Source organism: Brassica oleracea, chromosome C2, assembly GCF_000695525.1.
Source record: "Brassica oleracea var. oleracea cultivar TO1000 chromosome C2, BOL, whole genome shotgun sequence".
In the NCBI taxonomy this organism is placed as follows: domain Eukaryota; kingdom Viridiplantae; phylum Streptophyta; class Magnoliopsida; order Brassicales; family Brassicaceae; genus Brassica; species Brassica oleracea.
The window spans coordinates 11,673,530-11,684,390 of record NC_027749.1 but is presented as its reverse complement, the minus strand read 5'-3'; the positions used below and the strand labels follow the sequence as shown (position 1 = coordinate 11,684,390).

General features: G+C 30.5%; 1 protein-coding gene across 1 annotated transcript; it reads left to right on the top strand.

Moving 5' to 3' along the window:
- Nucleotides 1-7,186: 7,186 nt before the first annotated feature.
- LOC106325865 (serine carboxypeptidase-like 42) lies at nucleotides 7,187-10,055 on the top strand. Its single transcript, XM_013763918.1, has 11 exons — nucleotides 7,187-7,322; nucleotides 7,536-7,782; nucleotides 7,883-7,990; nucleotides 8,068-8,160; nucleotides 8,249-8,341; nucleotides 8,434-8,519; nucleotides 8,609-8,869; nucleotides 8,946-9,079; nucleotides 9,352-9,429; nucleotides 9,511-9,628; nucleotides 9,750-10,055. Exons 2-10 carry the CDS (start codon nucleotides 7,539-7,541, stop codon nucleotides 9,605-9,607), a joined length of 1,194 nt encoding a protein of 397 aa, XP_013619372.1. The 5' UTR covers nucleotides 7,187-7,322; nucleotides 7,536-7,538; the 3' UTR covers nucleotides 9,608-9,628; nucleotides 9,750-10,055.
- Nucleotides 10,056-10,861: the final 806 nt, after the last annotated feature.

The window sequence follows — 10,861 nt, the reverse complement described above, 5'->3', positions numbered from 1 at the left end:
GACATAGAGAAAAAAAGGAGTTGAAGTCCTAACAGTTTTTTCAGTATTAGACTAAACCACAGATTCAAGGTCCAGTTATTTTGAAACCCTAACATTTTAAATCCAAATTTATTATCTTTTTCCATGCACTATTTGATTTATATACAAACAACTACCTAAGTAAACACTAACAAGTTCCATCACCCTCAACTTTGAACATATAAGATATAAAAATATCAACATATGACTTCGTCGTTCATTCTTATATCAAACTCATCAACCTATGTAATATCCAAAGTCTCATCAATCACATTATAGACAAAAAACAATAAAATCCCGTAAACAAAACTATACAATACACCTATAATGTAGCCGACTCCGCGCTTGCGCGGGGACTATGCACCTAGTGACCTAAATAGAAGACTTCTTTTGAAGTCTACACAGAGTAGACTTCTTTTGAAGTATTTCGTGGATGACTTCTACGTAAATCTTTATTAAACTTCAAATTTATCCAAAATTAAAATGAAATTTTAATATCTCCTTACTAATTCATGTTTATTAGTCAATATTTGGACTACTAAGTCGAATTTATAGCTTAATTGATGATAATTATGAAGTTACAAGATGTTTAATAATGTTTCTAGCTAAACGAAGAAGTCTTCTGTAAGTCTTCCTCATAAGATACAATTTTTAACTTCCATGAGATTTAAAATTTCAACTTTCACTTAAAATTCAATTTTGATCTTTTGTGAATTTGACTAAGGTTTCTTGAGAAGTCTTATCTCTTAGTTTTAGCAAATTTTACTAAGTTTTTGTGTTGTTGTGTTTTGTTATGTGTGGGTAGAATGTTTAAAATATTTTTTGGTATGTTGCATCAATAACTTTAATGAAGTCAAGTAATTTTGGCAAAACATGAACATATTTACCGTTCTTTTGATTAACATCTCTTAAAGTTTACAAAATAATTCACAACTAAAATATTACACATACAAATCATAAAAAGACCATAAACAAAATTATTACACAACTTGATATTATTCTTCAACATAGATAAGCTTGGACTCCACTTCACATCATCTATTTGTACTACTTTGGGCAGAAGACTTTGGAAGACTTTCTGAAGACTTCGTGGGAAGTTTTCCGAGAGTCTTCCAAGAATTATCTCAGAAGTCTTCAAAAATATGTCTCAGATCTGAAAAATCTGTATATTCAAAAGCATTCAAATGACTTCAAAATAGGGAAGACTTCAACAATAAATTTTTAGATAATAAACAAAACAGTCACATTAGGTTGGATCTATAATTTTTTTGAATCTGATATATAAAACACGCAAAATACATATCCAAAATTTATACCACTTTAGGCGGAAGACTTCCTGAAGACTTCGTTGGAAGTCTTCTAGCATAATATGCATTAGAAGACTTTCTAAGAAGGCTTCTGAGAAGTCTTCCGAGAGTCTTCTGAGAGTCTTTTGGGAAGTCTTTCAAAATATCCCTGATTTGGAAAAACTTGCAAATTCAAAAACATTCAAATGACTTCAAAACAGATAAAAACTTCAAAAATGAAAAGTTTATGTTTACAAAATAAACAAAACAGTCACACTATGTTGAATCTATAGTTTTTTAGAATCTAACATATAAACACACACATAAATTCATATCCAAAATTTAGAGATCTACCTTAGAAAGAGTGAAAGATGAGAATCATGTAATAAAAAACCAGCAAAAAAAAGATAAATTAGTGAGAAGACATAAGAAAAAATGAGAAATTGATATAAAGTTTGGTGTTTTGATGTTCAAAGAGATTAGAGAGAGGTTGGAGAGTTTTAGAGTGAGAATCAATACATTTTTGTTGCAGTCATTTGAGAGGAAGAAAGAAAATGTGTAAATTTTCTTTACATATGGAGACAATAATTCAAATTAGGTTAAATATTTTCGACCCAGAAGACTTCTTTAAGACTTATGGAAGATTAATGTAAGACTCATAGAAGACTTATTGATTTAGGCGGGATTTGTCGGAAGACTTCTTTTGAAGTTTTCTGTGAGTCTTCTAGACCCTAAAATCAAATAACTATGCAAAAAAAAAACTTTTTTAAACTTAAAAAAACTTAGAAAGTGTTTAAATCAAATTATTAGATAGTTACGTCAATTTGAAAAAAGGAAAAAAAAAAAGAAGATAAGATTTCAAATCTAACCCTAAAGATACCAACAATACTATAACATATGTTACCAAACCCTAAACCAATGACTCATGAACCAATATACATTCACTCATCTATGTTGAAAATAATTCAATTTCAGATCAACTAAATTTACATCATTGAAAAATGTTTATTATTACATGATTTCAAATTTTAACCCATGAAAATATTTTTTATAAAAAAATTAAATTATTTTTAAGATCTAATCCATGAGAAAACTTTCTCTCGAAGACTTCTGGAAGATTTATGGAAGACTTATGGAAGACTCCTGGAAGACTCCTGGAAGACTTATGGAAGACTCTGATTTAGGCGGGAAACATAAATTATTTCAAAATTTAGGCGTGAACCATAAATTCTACTAAAATTTAGGCGAGATGTGTCTGAAGACTTCTTTTTAAGTCTTTTGTGAGTCTTCCAGACCCCAAAATCAATTAACTATGCAAAAAATACTTTCCTAAACTTAAAAAAAACTTAGAAAGTGTATAAATCAAGTTATTAAATAGTTACTAAACATATATGGGTCAATTTGAAAAAGAAAAAAAATATGAAGGTAAGATTTCGGAATCTAACCCCAAAGATACATACAATACTATAACATATGTTACCAAACCCTAAACCAATGACTCATGAGCCAATATACATTCACTCATCTATGTTGAAAATAATTCAATTTCAGATGAACTAAATTTACATCATTAAAAAGTGTTTATTATTACATGATTTCAATTTTTTACCCATCAAAATATTTTTTATAAAATTATTTTTTAAGATCTATTTAACGAGAGGATTTACAAAGAAGTCATCATAGAAAAGACTTACAAAGATGTCTTCTCCAACGGAGGGTTATAATGGTAAAATTGAAAACATGTTTTTTGTTTGTTCATAAGAGATCGGTTCTAATTTCACTAGGCTTTTGGGTTACTTTTGCATTTGATTGAATTTGGGGTACACTTTTGTATTCAAAAGTTTTGACTCATTTTTGGCAAATCCCCCTATTTAATAACTAGGTAGTAACCCGCTCTTTGCGCAGAATGTGATTATTAGTTTCGTTATTTTTAATAAGGAGACATTAATCCGTTTAATCTGGATATAATTTCGGTTTTAGGTTTTTTTTTTGGTTTTTAATCTCCTAAAATATAACTATCATTTTAAATCAATATTTATTTGATTTGTTCGGTTAAAATGTTTGATGTTTTTGTTTTTATTTTCCTGTGATAATCAAAAAATACTATTACTTGTTTGATTTCATATTATGAATCTTAGATAGTCGTGATGTCGAAACAATGGTTTCATATTATAGTTTCTAAACGGATAATAGTTAAATAAAGAAAATAAAATTATTAAGACTTCATTTTACTACAATTTGGTCGATAGTGAAAGAAGCATTAAGAAAAAGAATATTTTAACTTCCAAAAAAATTAAATATTTTAGCTGTGGTAAATACTTAGTTATAAGGTGCTCACGTCAATGTGCACATGTATGTATATGTAAAAGTATATAAAGATGATTGATTAATATATAAAAATACTGTTAGTTAATATTAAATGATATTTTTTTTTCATAATAATACATGAAAAATAAAATTCTAAAAATGAAATTATTTAAAAACAAAAATATTGTAATATTTATATAAACTATAATATATAACTTATATATAGTTCTCTAAATATATATATGCATATAACGGATCAAATTGGATATCCGTTCCTATAATTATTGATATTTGTGATTTGCGCTTTTTTTACGGATATTGCATTTTAGTATTTGACTTGCTTCGTAGAGTAACGGATATCTGAATTTTTCGGTTCGAATCAAAACGGATAACGAATCAAATCAAAATTTATGAATAATTTGTCAAGCTCTATTCGTAAATAGTAAAAATAACGTAAAGAAGAACCATGCATGTGAGTTTTATATTAAAAAAACGTAAAGTACATAATGTGAATATATTTATGTAGAGTTTGGCTGAGAAGCTCTCTACATGTGACATGTGTCCATTTTAGTGTGAACACATTTATTTCAATGCTTTTACCCGTGCCATGTGTCCAGTTTAGTGTGAATGCATTTATTACAATGCTTCTCCTTTAGTATATAAGAGATTCACATAACTATTAATAATAAAACAATTTTATACTCCCTCTACTTTAAAAATGTATATTTTAGAGTTTTTACACATGTTAAGAAAACATATGAAAATTTGATTAACAATTCATTATTTTTTGTAACTAATTATTAACCACAGATTTTAACCAATAAAATTTCAAAGCACAATATATTTTTTGAAATTCAAAATTTATCATTAATTATTAATGCATTAAAAATGTATCTTTTTAAAACAAATTTTTCTAATACATGGTTTTTTCGGAATAGGGAAAGTATTAAATTGGTATATTAATCTAGTTTTATTTTAAAAAGCGCTTTCATTTTAGGGGAATTGGGTTGTATAACCTTCAAACAAATTATAATTCATTGTATGACAAAAAGACCTAGCTTGCAAATATGTATTGTGTCTTTTGTATAATAATGTCATTATACCCTTGTATACAACCGGTGAAACCTGCACAAAAAAAAAGAATATTTAATTAATAATTTGTAACTGTAAAAAGTAAAACGTGGTCTTTCATTACTCACACATCTTTTTAAATTGAATTTCTTCTCCCCAAAAGAACAATCAATTGTTCTAAAGAAGAGACAACAATGAAGTCATAGACGGTGAGCACACTCCACAACTCTTTCATTTCTTTTCTTTTTTCTTAAATCAATTGATTCTCACAATCATGCTTCTGTTTTCATACTCTGTTTTCGTTTCTGTTTTGTTTTACAGATCCAGTGATGAAAAAAAGACAACGACGAAAGCGTAGACGGTGAGCACACACAACAACTCTTTTTTTAAAAAAAAAATCAATTGATTCTCACAATCATGCTTTTGTTTCCATACTCTGTTTTCGTTTTTGTTTTTGTTTAACAGATCCAGTGGTGAAGAACAACGACGGCGAGTCGGTAAAAGCATCGTCGTGTCGGGAAAAAGAGAGGAGATGAAGACGATCTCTATATGGTGGTGAAGAATAATGATGGTGAACGAGAAGAATGTGTATCAGCCTGTCTAAAAAAAGAAGAATTGAAGAAGATGAACTCGCCGTCTATACTATATTCGGTGAAATGAATAGTATAGTATATATTCTTAAGTATAGCTACCTATGTACGGTACCATACTATTTGAGACATATTTCTATACTAATCCTTAAAAATGTAATAATTCATGTTTTTAAATTTGATAGGTCTCTTCTTTGTCATTTTGTGTGATTGATTTTAATATGAAATTTATTTTTCGAGTGTCGGATAAATTTGATTATTTGGAACATTCGTTTACTAATACTACTTAGACTATATGGAATATAAGATATGCAACATGCTAACCAAGTAAATGTTCTTTCAAGTGTTTAATATTGGAAAACAATTTATGTATTGTATTTGGGTTTATAGGTTTGAGTATAGTAAACCATATTATATACATTCTATTTGGGTTTATACTTCCTTGATTAGGGTTTAGCTTAATCTATTTATTTAGGTTTAGGGTTTAGTAATTATAATTTATAGTTTAGTATTTAGTATAGTTTAATATTACATAATATTATGCACTATTTTAAGATTTTAATATTTGGGTTAGGGTTTAAATTTGGGTTTAGGTTTTAAATTTGGATTTAGGGTTTAGTGATTCTGGTTTTAGGGTTTAGTAATTGGAAGGTGGGGGTTGAGGTTGGGGTCAACATAACTTTTTACATGAAAGCATATACAATTCATAATTTCACCAATATGTACTATACTATTGATTTTGTTCCATTTTATCTGATTTTAAGGTTTATATTTGTATTTAAAATTTAAATTTAGGTTTAGAATTTAGTGATTAGGGTTTAGGATTTAGTATTTGAAAATTGGGGGTTGAGATTGGGACCATCATTAATTTCTTACATGCAAGTTTAGACATTTCATAATTTCGTAAATATGTACTATACTATATATTTTATTTCATTCTATTTAGGTTTTGAATTTATATTTGGATTTATGATTTATATTTTGGGTTTGGCTTTAGTGAATAGGGTCTACGATTTAGTATTTAGAGTTAGGGTTTAAATTTGGGTTTAGGGTTTAGTAATTGGAAGGTGGAGATTGAAGTTGGAGTCAACATAACTTTTTTCATGCAAGAATATACATTTCATAATTTAACCAATATGTACTATACTATTGATTTTGTTCTATTCTATATGAGTTTATGGTTTATATTTGTATTTAAGAATTATATTTGGGTTTAGAATTTATTGATTAGGGTTTAGGATTTATTGATTAGGGTTTAGGGTTTAGTATTTAGTATTTAGGAGGTGGGAGTTGAGATTTGAACCATTATTAACTTCTTAGATACAGTCTTAGACATTTCATAATTTCGTAAATATGTACTATAGTACTATTTATTTTATTTCATTATGTTTGGGTTTAGAGTTTATATCTTGATTTAGGATTTATATTTTGATTTTGGCTTTAGTGAATAAAATATAAGATTTAGTATTTAGGAGTTGTGGATGTGATTGTGATAGGCTTTAATATCTAGAGTAGAGATGAAATTGGTGTTCTATATTATTTTGTTAATAGAAAGTAAATGGAATATTTATTGAACAAAGTGAAACGTAAGCGGTTATTTAGTACGTGACGTGGAATATGTATCTTCCCTTTTAAGATAATAGTTCGTGGTGAATAATGATCATGCATGTTGTTGTCAATATCATCTCACCATCCCTCCTTTACCGGTTACTTGTAAGTCCAATGGGTAAAACCGGCTCAGATCAAACTTAATGGTTAGATATCAAAATCAATGCTTTAGGTTTAACTTTCATTCCAAACTTAATCATTTCACAAATTCACCCATCATTTTATAGTTCTTTTCAAAAAGGAAAGTGCTTATTGGAGTTTAAAAGAGTTTGGAGACGAAAGCTGTAAGCAAAAGAAAAGATTTCATCTTCTTCTTCAATCAGAGACTTTAGCTGTTAAATCCTTCAACTTTTCGACTCCTTGAGCTTCCTTTTCACTATCGATTTGTGGTTTCTCGCAGAACTATTACAAGCAGATAAAGAGACGAGAGATCAAGTTAAAGGTCGTCTTCTACTTGTATGTTCTGCATTATATTTCCATTGCTTGTGAATGGTCTGTTTCGCTGTAGTTCTTATAATCAGCAGAGACTATAATTTGAATTAGCAGAATTGTCTTTCACATTGTGCCTTATTTTCCTGATCTTTATGTGTGAAAAAAGAATTAAGTGAGTGAGATTGGACTTAAATTTATAAACTTGTTGTTTGACATGTTTCAGATCATGGTATCGTACGTGACAATGGTGGTGGTCGTGGTTACAGTGCAGTGGTTTGGTTGCAACTTCGCAGAAGGGTATCCGGAAGAAGACTTGGTGGCGAGGCTTCCTGGTCAACCAAAAGTCTTATTTAGACAGTATGCAGGTTATGTGGATGTTGACTTTGAAACAGGCCGCAGTCTCTTCTACTACTTTGTGGAAGCAGACACACACCCGGAGATCAAACCCTTAACCCTTTGGCTTAATGGAGGTTTGTATGTTTCTCCTAGCTTTGGCTAATTTGCTTGTTTCTGACATTTGAGTATCAAAAGGGTGTGAGTTATGAAATGGAGGTTGGTCTTGCATTGCAGGTCCAGGTTGTTCATCAGTTGGTGGAGGAGCTTTCACTGAGTTGGGTCCATTTTACCCAACAGGAGATGGCCGTGGCCTCCGCATTAACTCCATGTCTTGGAACAAAGGTTGTTTTTTTTTTCCTTCTTTTATAATATTTATGTAAATAGAAGAGAGAATTATTTGATTCTGATGCTATGTGTAGCGTCGAACCTCCTCTTTGTGGAATCTCCGGCGGGTGTAGGATGGTCCTACTCCAACACAAGCTCTGATTACAACACCGGGGACGAAACTACTGGTGAAATTCAAGATCCCATTTTAAGCTTATATTAGAATTTTTTGAAGACTCTGTTGTGTATTGATTGACATGTTTTGTATTTCAACAGCAAACGATATGCTTGTGTTCTTGTTAAGATGGTTCAGCAAGTTCCCAGAGCTGAAAGCTCGCGACTTCTTTCTCACTGGGGAAAGCTACGCAGGTAGGTGTGTTTGATCATGTTGCTGCTGATTTTGATGTGATCATTCAGAAATGACTTTATTAGTGTCTTCTGTTGACTACACTTTCTTGCAGGACATTACATACCTCAACTGGCTGATGCTATACACAGCTATAATAGACAGTCAAGTGGGTTCAAGATCAATGTTAAAGGAATTGCAGTAAGCAAATATAATCTTCTTCTTGGTTTTCGATCCAACTCTTTTCTGATTCCTTTTTCTTGTTTTTTTTTTTTAAAACATTTTATCAGATTGGGAATCCGCTCCTAAAGCTTGACACAGACACTTCAGCTGCTTACGAATTCTTATGGTCACATGGGCTTATTTCTGATGAACATAAACACGCAATCATCAGGCAATGTGACTTTACCAGTCTCCCAAACATAAGCAAGGCTTGCATCGAGGCTCTCACTGAAGTCAGCTTCGTTACTAAGTATGTCAACGTCTATGACGTTCTCCTCGACCTCTGCTTCCCATCTATTATTGAGCAGGAGTTGAGGCTCAAGAAAATGGTCAACTCCCCTTTTTCCTTCTTACCAACAGAATATTGTTTTTGATCTGTCTGTTAACATTAGAAAATGGTTTCAGGCTACACAGATGAGCATGGGGGTGGATGTTTGTATGATGCACGAAAGACAGTTCTATTTCAATCTCCCTGAGGTGCAACACGCTCTTCACGCGAACCGCACTCATCTACCTTACCGATGGTCTATGTGCAGCACGTAAACCATTTTTATCATCTTTCGTTATATTTTGATTCATCAAGTGAACTTTCTTATAACTGATTGATATTTGACAAATTGATGAGAATAAAGAACACGAAAGTGTTTATGGAAGAATTATATTAGACTCTGGTGAAAATAATATTACAAGATGCATAGTTTATATAGAGAATAAATCAACCTAATTTCTCCTAAACTAATATGGAATAGTATATAATAGATAATGATAAGTTTTCTATTTTAATATATTGATGTATATCCTAATATTACAGTGGCATCGACGGGAATATTAACATGCTTCCGATTCTTAAGAGAATTATACAGAACAAAACTTCTGTTTGGATCTTCAGGTAAGAATTCTATTAAAGATCCCTTTTATGACTTCTTGTAATGTATTTTTCAGCTAAACACCCAGCTTGTCGACATTGCAGTGGAGATCAAGATTCTGTAGTTCCACTTCTTGGTTCTAGAACTCTCGTACGAGAACTTGCTCATGATCTCAACTTCAGTACCACACTTCCCTATTGACCTTGGTTCCACAAAGACCAGGTAAGTTCTCTTCTCCATTGTAACGATGCTAAAATCAGCCGAAGCCAGTTTTCCCTCTTGCCCCTGCAACTTTCTCAAGCTGATTGCAAACTTGTGGTTGTTTGGATTGTGATGTGACTAGGTTGGTGGCTGGGTCACCGAGTATGGAGAGCTATTGACGTTTGCAACGGTGAGGGGAGCGGCTCATATGGTGCCCTATGCGCAGCCCTCACGAGCTCTGCATTTATTCAGTGGCTTTGTGCGTGGCCGGAGATTGCCCAATAACACACATGAAAGAGGAGAGATCTCTTTATTAGATATATTCAGTTAGGATTGGTATTAACTATTAAATGGTGAGCTTGTTAACCACCTATATAATTACACTTATTGTATGAAAGCTTATATTCATCGGCAGAACCTTGCCTAAAGATTTGATATGATGTTGTCATCTTGGATTGTAACTGCAAATTGATATCAATTAGCGTGATCTTTTCTGAGTCTGCGTGCACCATATTGACTGATCTAAAATAATATTTTTTTGTAAGAGGAGCACAACTGGATTAATATATCTATATACCTAACATTTTTCAATTCTAATGTTTATTTTCAACTCTAATGTTTATTTTCATAAAACATAATAATTAAATTAGATACAAATTTCAAATTATTATAAATTATAAAACTTCAATATTCATATTAGTAATCAATGTATCAACTTATGTTCTTTTGTTTTATAGTTTTATTTTTATTTATGTGACGTAGATTTTGGATCAAAATCTTTTCTGTAGTAATAATTAAATTAGAAAATTTGTGTTTGAAATTAAACACATATTGTATTTGGACTGAAAAAAGTCATGCGGTAGTGAAATCACAAATATAAAACATTAACAAAACAATGACAGTCTAGAAGTGTTCAATCCAATAAAATCAAAACATTTAAAACTGAACCAAAAAATAGTATGGATTTGGTATTATCGAATAAACTGAATGATCGTTATTTTAAAACCTCCGCAATATATGGATATAGTTCAGTATATTAAGTGATCAAACCAAAAAGCTGATTTGTTCAGATATATTAGTATACTCATATATAAATTTTATAATAATATGTATTTGATCAATATTTCAAATAAAAATCAGAGAAATTGGCTATAATATTAGTCATTAAAATTTATAAACTAAATATAACATAAAAGTAATGACAATATTACCGGTAGATATTGTTATTATCAATTTATTAATTAAATATCATAA